Source organism: Erpetoichthys calabaricus, chromosome 14 (assembly GCF_900747795.2).
Source record: "Erpetoichthys calabaricus chromosome 14, fErpCal1.3, whole genome shotgun sequence".
NCBI classification, from domain to species: domain Eukaryota; kingdom Metazoa; phylum Chordata; class Cladistia; order Polypteriformes; family Polypteridae; genus Erpetoichthys; species Erpetoichthys calabaricus.
Window position 1 is genome coordinate 45,497,336 of NC_041407.2, and position 18,112 is coordinate 45,515,447.

General features: G+C 37.3%; 1 protein-coding gene across 1 annotated transcript in view; it reads left to right on the top strand.

The window, feature by feature from the left end:
- Window positions 1-1,354: 1,354 nt before the first annotated feature.
- Window positions 1,355-18,112, top strand: part of trit1 (tRNA isopentenyltransferase 1) — a 173,310-nt gene continuing 156,552 nt past the window's right edge. The window contains 1 exon segment of the mRNA XM_051936335.1: window positions 1,355-1,535. Within this exon segment, the coding sequence (XP_051792295.1) occupies window positions 1,398-1,535 (138 nt within the window). The 5' untranslated portion in view covers window positions 1,355-1,397.

Genomic DNA, 18,112 nt, shown 5'->3' on the forward strand with positions numbered 1-18,112 from the left:
TGCTGTCTTCACTGACCACCTTACGTAACATTTGTTTGAGAGTTTGACTAAATCTCTCCACAAGACCGTCAGTTTGAAGATGGTACACTGCGGTCTTTAAATGTTTAATTTTAAGTAACTTGGCAACTTCCCTGAATGTCTCTGAGGTAAAGGGTGTCCCTTGGTCAGTTAGGACATCTTTAGGGACACTGACTTGAGCAAATCTTGGCAGGTTAAAAGAAAAAAAAAGCTTTTGCAAAACCTTAACACTTATTCAGCAATGCCTGGATGGATCTGAATTAATTAGGGAACAAAGTTAAAAATTACTTTGTTACTGTACATTAATATTTCAAGATAAAGTTCTTGTAAAGTTCCAAGAATAAATAAAACCGAATGATCTGTCTACTTGTATAAGTGATTCCTCATTGATCTCTGTATTTACATTCAGATTACAGTTGATTGGGCTCTTCACGTTGTAACTCTGCTTGTATACCATTTGCTCAAAAATAAAAGCTAAGAAGCAGAAATGTTTTGGAGCCTCATCTTTTCTGTTTCTCTTATTAGTATCATTCTGTAGCACTTGATGCCACTTCTTCATTGCCAAGTTACTACGCCTGGTCATGGAAAGTAATAATATTGATTTCTGAGAGCTTTCTGATTTGACTATAAAGATATTTCATCTCTTTCTTATTTGAATCTCCAACACATACATATGATATTGTATAATACCCAGTTTAGTTGGCCAGTTGGCCTAAGTCATTAAAATTCTTAATTTAACGATTATAATGTAATGCGTATCCCAGTTTATTTTTTCTAGGAATGCTATGGATTATAGTTTTTTGTTTTCCCTTTCCTCTGTCGTCAAGAGGCCACATCCTCATTTTAATGTTAATTGGCTTTATGCTGTTATATTTAAGTTAATTATTGGGATGATTTATTTTTTACTGTGAGCTTAACATAGTTCGTTGTTGTATATAAGGGGTGGCATATATATTTTTATTGTTCAATACTGTATGTATGTAAGTGCTCTGGTTCTGTAATCAGTGAGTATAATTGTGAAAAGCCCAAGTTACAATAATTGTAACGATTAACAATTTGCACAGCAACTTAACAACATAACGTTGATGATAGAGAAATTAAATGGCGTTCATAAACTTTATATGCAATCACTGAAATTTTACTTTTTTCTAAATTTTCATAAAATATATGCATATTAGATAAAGGCTTGATGCATGAAAATATTTTTTTTAGATTTTTCAGAAAAAAAAATCCTCGCAGAAAGTTAGGGGACGCTGAAAGGTATCGCTCTCTTAGCCAGGACCTTCCTGCGTTTTCTTTAGTAACTAATTTCACTGTCGTCATGGCAACGTGCGTTTGCCCCGCCTTCTCGCGCCACGTGCCAGTCTTGTTTGCAAGACATGGCTGCTGTGGTGCGTTGTGGCCTCAGGCCACCTCTGGTTGTCATACTCGGGGCGACTGGCACTGGAAAGTCCAAATTGGCAATCGAAATAGGACAAAGGTTCAAAGGGGAGATTATCAGCGCGGACTCGATGCAGGTAAATTTTACAAAACCGCGCAATTTAACCGCCAGATTTTGGGGGCAGGGAGTCAGGCCTTTGCGGCCGCGGCTTTTCCAAAACTGATGGCTGATGCTGAAGTTTACGCATGGCGCTGTTTTTTGCTTCTTGATTAGTGTGGATTAACTCTGACACGCAGAAATCTGTCAAAATGGAAGGAGGCATATAAACTGAACGTTAATTTGCGAGAAGACTGTCTCAGTTTATTTATGTTTGTAGTACTAGGGTGTTGTACCGTGTTATCCATTATGAATGTAGAGAAGAGTCAAGAAAAATGACACCTATTATTGACTAACTAAAAAGATTACGATATGCAAGCTTTCGAGGCAACTCAGACCCCTTCTTCAGGCAAACTTGCATATTGTAATCTTTTTAGTTAGCCAATAAAAGGTGTCATTTTTCTTGACTTTTCACTTATTTATGTTTCTAAGATTTAAAAATGAGCGAATTGCTACTAGGATATGGTGTTTGTTAATTTTTTATTTCTTATGTTGTCTTATTTTTCTTCATTATGTAAAGCACTTTGAGCTACTTTTTGTATGAAAATGTGCTATATAAATAAATGTTGTTGTTAAAGGTATAACATATTTATTATTTAGAATTACCTCTGTATATTTGCATTGCGTAGAAGTCTAACTCCAAAACTAATCTGAATATACATTTCATAAAATGTGAAGCAGTAACGTAAACATGTTCGATCTAAGCAAGGAGCGTAGCGGGGACACTGATCGGCCACTCGCGCAACCACCCGTACCCACATTCACACTAGATCTATTTGGAGTTAACCAGTCCTTTTTATTTGTGTATTTCTTTTGTTGGTATTAGTTTATTGTCAATAGTTCGAGGAGACATGCATAGAAAAATGTCATAGTTTTTCGTACACATGACAATAAACTTAACTTGAATAGGAGTATGGAAAGAAAAGCCACATATACACAAGAAGAATGTGCTTGCTCCACTCAGAAAATGTATATTTTTAAGTTACGTACATTGGCTGACTAACAGAAACCTAGCTAAACTTTGAACGAGAATAGTTAAAAAATGAAGTATTTTCAGCAGTGATTAAAACTGATTTTAAAAATGATCAATATACTGTTAATTTTACAACTGTTAAGCTGAAAATAATTCGTTTTGTGTTATTCAGAACTTTTATGTCAAGTGATTGCATTCAGCTTGGTATTTACTTAATCATCACCAACTGTGAATATCTGCTTCAATTTTCTTTTCCAAATATGCTTTCAACCAGTGCATATATAGAGTTTTCTTTCCTGAAGCTGCTTCAAGCCAGGGGCTGACAATGTGCTTTGCTCACATTCAAGCTGGGCTACAGGTCCCTTTTTGGAATGTTTATTTATTCTTTGTAATACAGTACATTACTTATCCCATGTGGTTTGTAGTGCTGGTTGAGAAAAAAAATTAATGTCATGTTTTCATTGAGATGGTAAAGTTTCTGATGGAATAGATGTTTATGGAGAACAGCTGTAGATTATGGGAAATAATATTAAAACGGGCTAAAGAAAAATCATGTGTTACTCGTTTCACGTAGTTGAAATGGGAAGTTATCACGTTGTATGATCACAGTGGGCAAAACACTTGGCATTTGTTTGACTAAATGTTAAATACTCATTTAATCATTGTAGTGCTTGACAATTGTTCCCTCCCGTCATTCATTGGTGAAGAGCAACACTAGATAAATATTAAAATTTTGACTTCAATACTGATACCAACCTTTTTTCTTCAGTACTGGTACCAAAATGATATTGATGCAAATAACAGATAACTTAATTTTTCACAAAATAAAATGAAAAAGTAATGTTTTTCCTCCAAGAATACTAATGACAAAATGAACAGTAACTGTAGAAACGGAATACTGGTGCATTTAATTTACATTAAACAACCACAGCCAGGCAGGAAAGAGCAATAATGGTGCACATGCTTGGGAATTGAAATTACTGCTCAGTCTTAGTGAGACACCCCATGCTGCACCAACCCACCAACCTTGTCCAACCCCAGGTTAAGGCTGTTAGGGACACCATTTTCTTTTCAGTTGTTTCCCGACCAGTCTGTCAATAGCTTTCTGTCTTATCCGAGACAGTTTGTGCAACTTCTGCCAAAATGCACTGCTCTGTACCCATCTGGCTATATATAACCGTCTGAATTGCTAATTTGGCTATTACAATATGTTTTAGTATCTGAATTATTTCAACATAAGAATGTTTCAAAGAAGTAAGTAAAATACATTTGGAAAATATTTCCTCTCACCTTAATCTTAAATCTCGAACAAAACACACTTCACTGTGTCCTTGGGTGCTAATCAATTTTATTAGTGAAATGTACATTAATTAATTAAAACAGTGTGTGTAATGCATAGACTACATTGTGGATTAACACTATTTAGTATGACATTTTGCGTAAAACTTTACAAAATTGCAGCTATTAGATATGAACTAGTTTGTGTTTGTTAACCCAGCGAAATACAATAATCTCAAGTTTTGTTATATTTACTGTGAATACCATTTCACACCTGTCAAGTTCTAAGCCCCTGAAAGACATAGAGATGAGTAAAAGGATAAATGCTTGAAAAGATAGGATGTGTTGCCTCCTGTCAGTCACACAAAGGCAGCATTGCTGTAGAGTTTGATTATTGCCAAAAGTCTGTGTGTGAGCACCATGCATTTTGTAAGTATCCAACTCCATACACTTTGAACAGAGAGTCGACCTACCCTGGTCCATGCTTTTTTTTTTTTTTTTTTATTATGGCACAGAGCTTACTTTTCAATAAAGACAACATAAAGCAGTTTTAGTCACGTTTTCAAATAATAGGATTTCCAAATTTTGTATAATGATGGTATAACACCATTTTAAAAATTTGGTTAAGTACTTTTTTAGTACCAGTATAAGATGCAATACCAGTCAAGAGTCCTGTCTTAAGCTGAAAAGCCTGATCCTATTTGATACATATCCTGTTTGCGCACAACTATTTATTTTTTTAACACTTAATTTTAAGTGTTTTGCACATTGTGAGCATACAACTGGGAAACGTGCCATATGGGTTATACAACGAGTAACAAGATTTTTTTTCATGGTTTTTCGTATTAATTTACTGTTATAAAACGCTAGTGTATTAGAATCATTTCTGTTCTCCATGAAAAAATTAGATTAAAATTCTTGATCCAGCCATAAATATTAGGTTCAAACAAAAATTTTTGTAACACAAAAAAAATGTCCCTCCAGTCTGTTGAAAGTTGTTTTGCATCCCAGAATAACTAGACTTCAGCAAGTTGCCATACTCAAGGAGTACATAGTACATTCAATGATCATTGAACACTAGACAGTATATGTCTAGGTTTGAGAAATCTGTTTTGATCTTGTGATATACAGTCATGGCCGAAATTATCGGCACCCCTGGAATTTTCCCAGAAAATGCACCATTTCTCCCAGAAAATTGTTTCAATTACAAATGTTTTGGTATACACATGTTTATTTCCTTTATGTGCATTGGAACAACACAAAAAACAGAGGGAAAAAAAGCCAAATCTGACATTATTTCACACAAAACTCAAAAACCGGCCTGGACAAAATTATTGGCACCCTCTACTTAATATTTGGTTGCACACCCTTTGGAAAAAATAACTACAATCAAGCGCTTCCTATAACCATAAACAAGCTTGTTACACCTCTCAACTGGAATTTCCGACCACTCTTCTTTTGCAAACTGCTCAAGGTCTCTCAGATTTGAAGGGCGCCTTCTCTCAACAGCAATTTTGAGATCTCTCCATAAGTGTTCAATTGGATTTAGATCTGGACTCATTGCTGGCCACATCAGAACTCTCCAGTGCTTTGTCTTCAACCATTTCTGGGTGCTTTTAGAGGTATGTTTGGGGTCATTGTCATGCTGGAACACCCATGACCTCTGACGCTGACCTAGCTTTATGACACTGGGCCCTACATTATGCCCCAATAGCTTTTGGTAGTCTTCAGATTTCATGATGCCGTGCACACAGTCAAGGCATCCAGTGCCGGAGGCAGCAAAACATCTTAGAACCTCCACCATGTTTGACTGTAGGTACTGTGTTCTTTTCTTCATAGGCCTCATTCTGTTTTCTGTAAACAGTAGAATGATGAGCTTTACCAAAAAGCTCTACCTTGGTGTCATCTGTCCACAAGACGTTCACCCAGAAGGATTTTGGCTTCCTCAAGTACATTTTGGCAAACTCCAGTCTGGCTTTTTTATGTTTCTGTGTTAGCAGTGGCGTCCTCCTGGATCTCCTGCCATAATGTTTCATTTCGTTCAGATGTTGACGGATAGTTCGAGCTGACACTGTTGCACCCTGAGTCTGCAGAACAGCTTGAATATGTTTTGAAGTTGATTGGGGCTGTTTATAGACCATTCAGACTATCCTTCGTTGCAGTCTTTTATCAATTTTTCTCTTCCGTCCACGTCCAGGGAGATTAGCTACAGTGCTATGTGTTGTGAACTTCTTAATTATGTTGCGCACAGTGGACAAAGGAACATGAAGATCTCTGCAGATGGACTTGTAGCCTTGAGATTGTTGATATTTTTCCACAATTTTTGTTCTCAAGTCCTCAGACAATTCTCTGCTCTTCTTTCTGTTCTCCATGCTTAGTGTGGCACACTCAGACACACAACAGAAAGTTTGAGTCAACTTTTCTCCATTTTAACTGGCTTCAGGTGTGATTGCTATATTGCCAGCACCTGTTTCTTGCCACAGGTGAGTTTAAACGAGCATCATATGCTTGAAATAAAACGATTTACCCACAATTTTGAAAAGGTGCCAGTAATTTTGTCCGGCCCATCTTTGGAGTTCTGTGTTAAGGAAATAAACGTGTATACCAAAACATTTGTAATTGCAACAATTTTCTGGGAGAAATGGTGCATTTTCTGTGAAAATTCCAGGGGTGCCGATAATTTCGGCCATGACTGTAAAGGAGTGCATTAGAACATTTAGAGTACTGTCACTAATGTATATGTGGCATATTTATAAGTATCCTTTTGCATTGTGTACACATGAAAATCCATGGTTTGGTTCAGACTTCGGTTTTTGATCCACACTTTGGTTCATGCTTCCATTTTTTTTTTTTTTATAGATTAAAAAAAGAAAAAAGTCTTGGTTTTATTGTATCACCAACAATTAGAAACACTGAAGAGAACACCAAAGAACAATTAACTGTGTAAATAAATAAATGAATAAATAACAATTCTCCTAAAACCAGTCTTAAGTAAACAAAAATAAATAAAAAAATAAAACCCAGTCAGAAATAAACAGTGGTTGGTGCTTTCAGGTAACCACTCATTTTTGTTGAAATGCATCAATTAAGTTTTAAGTTTTTCTTCAAGAACCCTAACATGTCCATATTCACAGATGAGAATCCTGCTGTCTGTGCTCTGTCATTGTCCCCTGCACTAGAGAAAACCCTCTCACTGGGAACAAATGTTGCAGGAAAGGGCACAGATTTGAAACATGAGTCAAGTGCAGTGCTCACACGAAGAAACTGTATAAGTGTTGACCAGTTGGGGTGTCTGTTGTTGAAGTGAGATGCATTGGCAGATTTGATGTATGTCACAACTGCTGAATCAGAGTCCCTCTGCTTCATGGATGCCAGGATTTTGTTTCAGTGGCATTAATTCAGTGCTCAGTAGAGTCGTCGCCATTTTCGGTGGTTTGAGAGTCTCAACCACATCCTCAGCTATTTTTGCATCTTAATCAGACATGGTAACAATGCCTTTAATGTTCCTCATAATTAGTGCTGGGCGGTACACCGGTTCATACCAAAAAAGTTTATTTTTGTTATAATACGGATATTTCTTATAACGCAACACCGGTTTAAATTGCTTAAACAACGTTTGGAACGTGGTGAAGCGGGTAACTGTTTAAGGGGGACATCTTTCACTGCTACACCGCTATGTTTGTGTTTTTTTTTTTTTGGTTGTTTTTTTTAGCTATTCTGATTTAGAAAGTGCTTCTTTCCCTTTGAAAGGTTTGAAGATGAATGGAGGGAGAAGGACAGGAATTATTGTGTGTTTGTGTGTGTGTTTTTTTTCTGTTTTTGAAACTTATTTTTTTATCTTTGTTCAAGCGTAGCAAATATGTGAGTTGATGGTCTTGTGGAATTTTCTTGCACTACTTTGACTTTTTGGACACACTATAATATCACCTGTTTATAATTAAGAACTGTATTTTTGTAACAATTTGTCTGTGTGTCTCTTAGTCACTTTGGTTTATCCTGGCTTTCTGGTCTAATCGTTGTAAGGCATGAGAAGGGTATGAGGCATCAAATTCTCCCCTACAGAGTTTGGGTGCTTTTTTCCTCACAGCAGTGTTTATACTGTAAATGCAAAATGGCATTAACATCTAATATATTGAACTATTGACGACAATTGTGAAATGTAGCTCATTTCATTTACTAAACAAGCAGTACAGACTCAAAATGAAAATAAAATCACCAGTAGGTAATGATATGTGAATGTTGTGTATGTCATATTTCAGTTTCACTAGGATAGTAAAAAGAATTGAATCTAGACTGTCTTGCAACTTGGGATACACGATATCGGATTTATATCTGTATTGGCAGATAATTGGTTAAAATAATTTTATTGGCATCGGACCGATGACTAAATCTGACCCATAATTCGAACCAATATTGATGACACATTCACTGTGTTCCGGATGTGCCAGACGTTTAGGCGACGCTGGGCTACTGTGCGAAAATGTCTGCAGTGTAGAAGTTTTTCAAAGTGAGCAAAAGTGACATAAAATATGCCATTTGCAACACTTGTTCGACTAATGTTTTGCACGGAGGGACCAAAGTGTGAAATTTCAATACTACCAACTTAATTACACACTTGAAGACACACCATCATGACAAATATACAGAATTCCTCAGAGCAAAAGAGGTGAATCCTGAGCCACCGTGCACAAAATCGAAAACTGCAGTTGCTCAATGTGTTGATCAGTTACTTGAAAAATCAAAGAAATTTGATAAAGATAACCCTAAAGCTCAAACAATTACTGCAAAGGTGATGGAATTTATTGCTCTGGACGATCAGCCATTTTCTGTTGTAGAAGATACGGGATTTCAAAGGCTGCTTGAGCATCTCGAGCCCCGTTACCAGATACCCAGTCGCCGTTATTTTTCTGACATAGCGCTTCCAGAGTTACATAAGATTGTGGAAAGTCATGTGCGCAAACTCCTTGCTGAATATGTCACAGCCATAAGCTTTACCACTGATATATGGACAGCTGATATGAGTGCTATTAGTGTGCTTAGTTTAACTGCTCAGCGAATTGACCACAAGTTTGAATTGCAGAAAGCAATCTTGCATGCCGAAGAATGCTCTGGATCACACACGGGTGCTGCACTCTGTGTGGCGTTTAGAAGAATGCTTGAAATATGGATAATACCCATAGAGGATGTTCATGTAGTATTACGAGACAACGCACACAACGTTGCAAAGGCTATGGAGGAATGCGGGATCCCAAGTTTGCCATGTGTGGCTCATACTTTACAGCTTGCTGTGAATGACAGCGTACTATCCCAGTGCAGCGTCTCGGATACAATAGCGATCAGCAGAAAAATAGTCGGTCACTTTAAACATTCACAATTAGCCAACTCGCGTCTCAAAACTATACAAACTGAACTTTGTATGCAGCCGAAAATGCTTCAACAAGACGTTTCGACTAGATGGAACAGCACATTCTATATGCTGCAAAGCTTGCTGGAGCAGAAAAGAGCCCTTGGGACTTATGACTCTGATTTTTGAGTTACCCTTTAACTCTAATGCCTAATCTGTGGGGTTTGATTGAGAACATAATCACACTCCTTGCTCCATTTGAACAACTGACAAAAGAAATTTGCCAGTCTGAAGCCATGGCTTCTAACGTTATTTCCTCAGTCAATGCTTTAAAACGACTAAGCACTCATACTGACTTCGGAGTCCAAACCAGCAGAAGCGCTGTATTGGAGGCTGTAAACAATCGTTTTATTGAGATTTACACAGAATCCATGTACTGTGTTGCCACTATTGTAGACCCGAGATACAAAGACTGCTATTTCGATGCAGATGTAAAATCACTGGCACTTCCAACGAAATGCAAACGAGTGAATGACAGATTGTCCACAACAGAAAAGGGCCAAAATAAATGACGAGGTGGCATGCACGCTCTTCGAAATGTACAACAAAATTCTTGAAGAGAACACATTGATGCCTCGGGAAAACAGCCAGATGACAACAGAGGTGAGTTTTATAAAAAAAAAAAAAAAAGTGCTGTGGAGATCTTTACAACATTGTTTTAAGTAAATAACTAGGGCTGTCGGATCGATTATCACTATTCTAACATAATTCGAATGTATAAAAAATCTTGGAAGGCAAGAAAGAAAACCGGCAATCGAACATAAAAGAGCGGTTGTTGGTTTTACCTCGCACTAACTTTGGCTTCATGTTACTTAAGACGTGCTGGACACTATTGTGGGATTTTACAGATCTGTTTTTACATGTAACTTTTTAGGATCAGCCTATACGTGTTTCTGAATTGTTAACCCATATTGTTATTAGTCATTAGTTAAACGGTCTGCATCTTCTGTGTTAAACACACCCATTTTAAAGATCGCTAGTTTTCATCAAGCGACTGAGCCAACTATAGCCTATGCTTCTTTGCTTCATATTTTTGTTTGGTGCGTGTTAACTAAATAGTTTTGTAAATAAACACTTAAACTCATTTTACATTTTTTTTTGTTACTTTGAAAAATTCTGTCTGCTAAATAATTGATTATAATACTTTTGTGGTGGTCTTTTAAGTATTTTGTGTAACATTTAATACACTTGTTTCATTTGTAAAACACGTAAAGGGTCATAGTGCTTCAGTTTATTTACTGTAAAAAATAGACACAGGGATAGAAGGTCCTCTGGCCTCTAGGAAAGAAAGAAAAAATGACTGAATTTACTTTGTTTAAGCAATCACTGACAATTTTGTTTGTTTTTCTTTTGAACATTGTCGTTAGAAAGTGCCAGTGCGGTGCGTGTCTTATTTCTCTTTGCATTGCTTTTTGTGGGAGAGCCAATCACATTCATAGAAGCCTCTGTTTTCACCCGAGTCTCTTAAGCAATAATGAGCAGCTTGTAAGCAGATCATGATCTACAGTGAAAAGCAAAAGTATTAATAATAAAATGTTTTAAAAAAACAGCAAATGCAATACAGATATGCATTCAATTCAAATGCGATATACTTATTTTTATTGTAAGGATTCTAATCTTAATCTGACAGCTCTGGTAAAAGCCAAAGTGCTGATCTATCTTTTAGATATGAAAGATGACACAGAATATAATGCTGTATATATGTATGCATGCATGCATGCTACTCGGCAGGTGCAGGAATTTCTTTCTGAATCACCAATCCCAAGGAATGAAAATCCACTGAAATACTGGAATAACAACTGGAGTCGGTTTCCTACCATTGCCAAAGTAGCATGCAAGTTCCTGTCAGCCCCATGTACTAGCATGGACAGCAAGAGATTATTCAGTTTGGCTTCTAATGTGATCAACGAAAAGAGAAACAGAATTTCCTGCGACAAGGCAGAGATGCTCTTGTTCGTTAAGAAAAACCTCCCCGTCATGCTTAAAAAGATAGAAAAGAATGATGAGCCTCCAGAAAAAGTTATTTAATTCTTTACTGTTGTGCACTTTTCTGTTTTTTAAAATTATAGATTGGTTAGATTTATTCCATCAAAAAGAAAAAAAAAATGTATTATGTAGTATTTAATACTGCAGACTGTAAAACAAAGGATCAGATAGCCAGCCAAATGTGGTTGAGCAGAAGCCATTTTAATGATTGTAAATAATCTGCAAAAGTTGTTATTCTTAAGTGGTATTGCTTATTTCATTGTCATTGTACATTTTACCATTTTTTCAGTTTTCATTTTTTTGATTATTGTTGAATTTGTTGTATTTGTTCCATCAAAAAGAAAGAGAAAATTTTATTTAAAGCAACAACCTGGAAAACTGTTTCCCATATAACCAACAGGTAGCCAGCCAAATGTGTCAAATATCATTTGTTTTTAATGATTGAATGTGGTGTGCAAAAATTGTTATACAAATGAATGTTCACTTTGTCTGTAATTCTTGTCCAGACAGATCAAGCCTCATTTTTCTCTGTATTTTATAGATATGTGTATCAGCATTGGCAGATAAGTACATAGACATTATCGGATATCGGCATCGGCCCAAAATTCCCATATCGGTGCATCCCTAGTTGTGACTGTATTATTGTTTTATATTGCCATTATTGTAATGTTTCCAATGAAATTCTTACTTGCATGTGGTAATTAATATGGAACATGTCAAGTAGTCTTGCTTGTAATTGTTCACTTGTTTACCTTGCTTTTTGCATATGTTTTTTCTGAACCTTTATACTGTTCTCGAGTTTGCTGGTTTCTGCTGTTTTGTTTACTTAATTGAGGGAACTTATTGTGTTTTTGGTTTTCATTGGGAAATATTGAATCTATCCTAGAAAATATAGGTTTTAAAACCGTAGCAGTGCAATCAAGACAGTTCAGGGCAGGGTTAAGTGGTGTACACAGTAAGCCTGGTTATTTTGTTCTTTGGTGCAACTTCTTGATAACACTTTTCTCTGATGCTTCATTAGTTCAGTTTTTGTGGTACCTTGAACCAAATTATATTTACTGAGGTAAATACACATGACCTACTAAAATTTCAAGCACATAACATTAACAATTTAAACATTATGACTTAATGTAATACTAAAAAAATTACAATTTTTTTTTTTTTAGTAAAATTGGGGCCACTCCTCCTTTTTAAAGCTTCTGTATCTCAGAAACCAATGAACATACAAGCCTAAAATTATACATAGTATTTATTGGGTATAATCAATCAATCAATCCCATTAAGTAAGAAGCAAATCAAAGATGGTTAGTAGGGAGACATTTGTTGGGTTCACATGGATAGACCATTAGCTTCAATGATGTTATTAGTGGTTAGAGATTGCATCCTGGTCCGTTGTTACAATGTTAATATGTGCTTTCACTGTGTTTTATCACATGTAGTTGTTTTATGTATGTACTAGGGGGCTCCGCCCCCTGCTCGCTTCGCTCGCCAACCCCTGGTGTTGGGAATGACAAAGAGCGTGATGTATAAATGAGATATAGAATAGTGTGAAGGTGTAGATGATGCAAATAGAAAGCAAACAATAAAGTGTGTGGCACAGTGTAAAGGTTTATTGAAAAATTTCTTTGTACACGCCATTTAAGTGTAAAAGGTAATTCCAGGTCAGAACTTGTAAGGTCAATGAAGATGGTTATTGTCGTGATCAGAGTCAAGTTTGTCAGAGCTTAGAAAGAGTTGTGTCTCTCCAGGAAGTAATGCAATGACTTGGGTATTTATGTTTTCCACATTAATATTTTTTGGACATAATATAGTGCGTTGTGTTAAAAGGGGCATTTGGTCTAATGAGATTGCTGTTCCAAATCTGTCTGTAACTAAGTCGTCGCAGATAAAGGCTTGAGGAATTGTAATAATATCTGGGTGAAGTCTATCTGTATTGGTGAGTGTACCATCTCCCAGTTGTAATAACCAATTGTTATGATCTGGATCTGGACATCGCATGTTTTGTACTAACTGTATCTTTTGAAAGCAATGCCAATTGTCTGCGTATTTTAAGGTGAACTGAACAATAGCTGAGCGCATGGAATGTGGAACAATAGCTAAGCACTGTCTAAAATCTCCTCCTAATAAAAGTACCTTTCCTCCAAAGGGAATATTATTATTCATAAACGTTTGTAGAAGTTTATGAATGGTGTTGAGTAAGTGAGTGGATGCCATTGTACATTCATCAATAATTAACAGTTTTGCAAGACGGATGTCATGTGCAGTGCCACTGTTAATGTTCATAGTGGATACCGATTTGTAGGATCTAATGCAGTTCATAAAGATTTCACTTTCAGGTACATCGTTAGTTAGAAGCTTCTGTAGATATTCAGGATATGAATGTAAAGGAGGCAGTGTAATTTGACCCTTTTGATAACAACGTGTAAATGCATTACTTGTATTGCCAGTTGTTTCTTCAGGGAAGTTAAGTGAATGACAATGATTGCAAATGACATTCATTAATCCCAATGAATTTTCCTGAATAGTGGACTCATTATTGAACGCGTTGTCAGCTAACTGGCGCAAGCATTTAGCAGGTGTTTGTCGTTGATGTCTGTGACGTGTATCTTTTGCTTGTGCCGTTTGAGAGTTGCGTCGTTGTATGTCCATTATTTGGGACGTGTTGTTTTGGAGGTGTAATCGATTTGCCTGTGCTGTGTGAGAAGCCCGTTGTAGTTTACGGCGTGCATTGTTTGTATTGAGCCTTGCCCGTTTTTGTATGTCGGTCAGTTGAGCTTTCTCTTTTTGGAGCCTTGAGTGCTTGTTTTCCGGCAGTCCAGATGCGCGGTGTAGACGTCTGCGTTTATTTATTTTGTCCCTTCGCTGCCGTTTCTGTATGTCTGAGACGGGAGGTGTTTCGTTTTGAACCCGTGCCTGTTTCGATGCAGTACTGTGAGACGCGCGCTGCATGCGTCCACGTTCAGTGTGTCTGTCCATTTGGGTTAGTTTCTGTAACTGTGTTAGTTGAGCTTTGCGTTTTTGGAGCCGAGACATTTTTTCTTCCAGAGTTTCAGAAGCGCGTTGGAGCTGACGTGTATTGTTTTTTTTCATGCGGGTTCGTGTGTTTGGTCCCGTTACTCGAGCCGTATCGTTTTGTACCCGTGATCATGAATTCATGAATTGTTTGTTCTTCAGCGTTAGAAATATGGATAAGTAATAAGGAGGATCGCACTCACTGTTAATATGGAGCCTTTTCTGCGGTTGAACGGTTAATAGTGCCTCATTGTAATGAGATCCACCTATGCTGCATAGTGTGAATTGTGTTTGGTCCCGTTATCCGAGCCGTATCGTTTTGTACCCGTGATCGTGAATTTATGACTTGTTTGTTCTTGAGCGTGATAAATATGGATAAGTAATAAGGAGGATCGCACTCACTGTTAATATGGAGCCTTTTCTGTGGTTGAACGGTTAATAGTGCCTTATTGTAATGAGATCCACCTATGCTGCATAGTGTGAACGTGTTGAGATGACGTATGTTTAATACGGACGGTTCATTTAGAAATGGGGCTTTGTGTGTCATTTGTTATTTATGTTACTGTGGTCGAGGGTCTGAATCGTCGTTTTTGTGTACGTTTCGTGTGCTATGGCCGTAGTCTGTCCCGTTTCGTGTCCAATGGGCTTTGTGTGGTGCTCGCGGCTTCTTTTTTTTTGTGTGCTAGGGGCTTGTTGAATCCTCCTCTTTGTGTGTCCCGTTTCGTGTGCAACGGCGTCTGACTCCTTTTTTCTGTGGTCTGACTCCTTTTTTGTGTGCGCGCTGCCTCATTTCTTATTTTACGTTGCATTCCATCCGGTTCCCCTTTGCTTGCTGGGTGAGATTTGTGGGGCGCCTGCGCAGTACGTCTTTTGCGGCTACGGCCCATTGCCGGATGTCCCTGCGTCCATCCGGTTTACCATTCTCGGTTAGTAATGTGGATAATACTTTGTCTTCATAAACTTTAAAAGGGCAAGAAATGTACTGTTCACTTATTTGTGTTTAGCAATAAAGTTTGCTATTTTGCAACCCCACAAAACTTCAGTTCCATCTGTTCTGAACTGCCACTAACACATTTTTGCTATAATTGTGTGTACTATTGTGTTATTACAGCAGTCGTTCCTGAGTGTCAAAAAAATAATTATTAGTAGAGCCTCAGGACTACTGTATATGGCCAATCTAAAAGTTTGTAAACATTGACTCATAAAGTTTTGTTCTGGAATGAAAATACAGAGCAACTCATTTTCTTACCATTTTGGAGACCCCATAGTTATAAAGATATTCCCTTGGGTTTTAACGTTGTCTTGAATTGTGTGTTCTACAGCTGTAACTGGCACTGTCTGAGTGGTGTTTCCTCTTTCTTCCTGTCTGGGTAAGTTTTCCTGGAGACATTTTAGTTTTCTTGCCAAATTCCAGTGACAGGTTAGGTTCTTTGATGGCGCTAAATTGTCTTTTATATGAATAAATATGGGTGTTTGCGCAAATGTGCTGTGTAGTGGAGTGTTGCTCCATCTGAGGTTGATCCCTGCTTTTTGCCCAGTGTTGCTTGGAGAGGTACTGGCTCCCCACAAACTTGACCTGAATAAGCTGTTTGGAAAATGTGTGATTGGACAACAGCTGCCTTACCCATTATGCTCAGAGGATATATGTAATGACTCTATTCCCTTGTCAGGCTATATAGTATATGGTGTTGTAATTAGGGACCTGCTCATGTTGCCACCATTTCTAGATCCATCATTCAAAAGTGAGCCATGACAGTTAAATAGTATCGCCTCCCAGCTCATTCATCAAATCATTAGACTCTTGAAGGATGCTCAGATTGAATATTTTTATTTCAGGACTCACAATATAATTGGATAAAACTGATTATAGGCCTTTTTTGGGTCTTGAAAGGGCAGTGTTTTTTCCTGCTTTCTTCTTCTTTAGTGTTCAATCCAGAGATTGGTTTGCAGCATCTCTCTACTCCTCATTTTTCCACCTTCACTTTCATTTCTTGGTAGTTTCTGCCTCCGACATCTTTAGGGCCCTATGGAATCTGTTTTATTTTTTCACAAATACTGTTTTAATTTTTGGTTTTCACTATTTTGTTTTTCCTTGATTTGTCTTTTTTTTTTTTTTTTTTACTGTAAGAAAGTAGTAATAGCTACACCTAAACAAACAATAATGAAATGGCACTTTACTTTCTTTTTAATGAAAGAGCACACTAGCACAACTGAACCTTATTTTGCAGTTCCATTCATCAGGTAGGAGCCCAGATCCTCCATGATGCTGTATGCTGAGACTTCAGTAGGACAGTGAGTGCCCTCCAGTATTGTAAGTGCTGTTAAATTAAGAAGGAGTGACACGCTTTTAAGGGCTCGTTGCATCTGAGGAAAATCCTACTCTTCTGCCCTGGTTTGTAGGTGCCAAGTGTATAATGGGAGAGTCAAATGTGGACCTTGCGTGCCTTGTCACTGTGAGGCAAAACATTTATTAAATCCTGAAACATCGTTGTTAATTTTTAAAGGGAACCCGTTAACAACCAGTACCATTCACTAATAACATTTTTCTACGGGAAAGACTGTTAATACTGGTTAAATACCTGTGTAAATTAATCCGTTAAATGATTCACAGTAAATACACGTACAATTAGAACTGCCTATATAAAGAAATTACCATACAACCAAATGTTTACTCACCAAACACTATGATGAGAACAATGTGGTCTCGGCTATCAGTGGTTTCATTAACTACAACATATATTTTCTTGCCACAAATCTTTCGAAGAAAGGCATCCATATGTTGTTCAAAGACACGGGGCAAATGAGTTTGGTGAAGACTGCTTTCATTTTCTGGCAGTGCACCTCCTTGTTTACAATGCTTAATAAACAGAGGACGCATTTTTGGCATTTTTTCGAGTGGTATGTCTAACTCGCATGGACACAAAGTGGCGTCTTGCATCTGATGATTTTGTTGTTTCCTTTGTTGTTACCTGAAGGGGAACACTTTTTGATCTTAATTTCTCCTTGTTTTTGAGATGGGTTTTAGATTTGACATGGTCATTGCAAGTATCTTTTCATGTCCAGTCTATGGTATGATGGCAAAACTTGCAGAAAAGTTGTCTAGATTCGTAAAAGTCACCGGGGTATTGTTGTGCCCTCAGTTTTGCAGTTAAGCTTGTGTTTCTTAGTTTTTTCAATGTAATTAGGGTAACTGATACCAGGGCTTGCAAAATTTCAAAATCCCTGGTAGCCCAAAATAAATTTAAGTAGCCCGAATAAAAATGAGATTATTTTTAATGTATAATATTGTAAAGGAAACAAAACATCAATCAAAAAATTGTTAAAACACACATTACAACAGGGGTACTCAAAGTTTTTGAATGCCGGTCCACATTCAGTTCGCCACCAACCATCGAGGTCCGCTATAGCCAGGTTTACCGTGTAGGTCTGTAGGACTGCAGGTGTAGGTCTGTAGGAGGCTAGTAATAGATTCAACGCAAATGATAACATTTTTACAGAAGACCAAGACATGCACAAAACATGGAAAACAATTCAAAAAAGTCACGACTACTTGCAATTAACACACCAATTACAACAGTTGGTACGTAAATGATTGTCACTCAGTGTGAAACTGTTGTTTCGATTTCATAATGGCAGCATAGTTTGGTGAGTAACCAGTCAGTGCAATTCTCATTGCATTCCTGAGGTTCTGGTTGGTAATTACACTTCGATGTTTCGTCTTGATAGTGTTCATAGTGGAGAACGCACACTCACAAGAATATGTTGAACCAAACATAGTGAGCACGGAAATCGCCAGTTTCTTTGCAGCAGGATACTGAGAATCTGGAACAAACTTTGACCAAAATATTGTTATGCCGACTTCGTTCAATTTTGCTTTCAAAACGTGAGAAGCTTGCAAATCAGC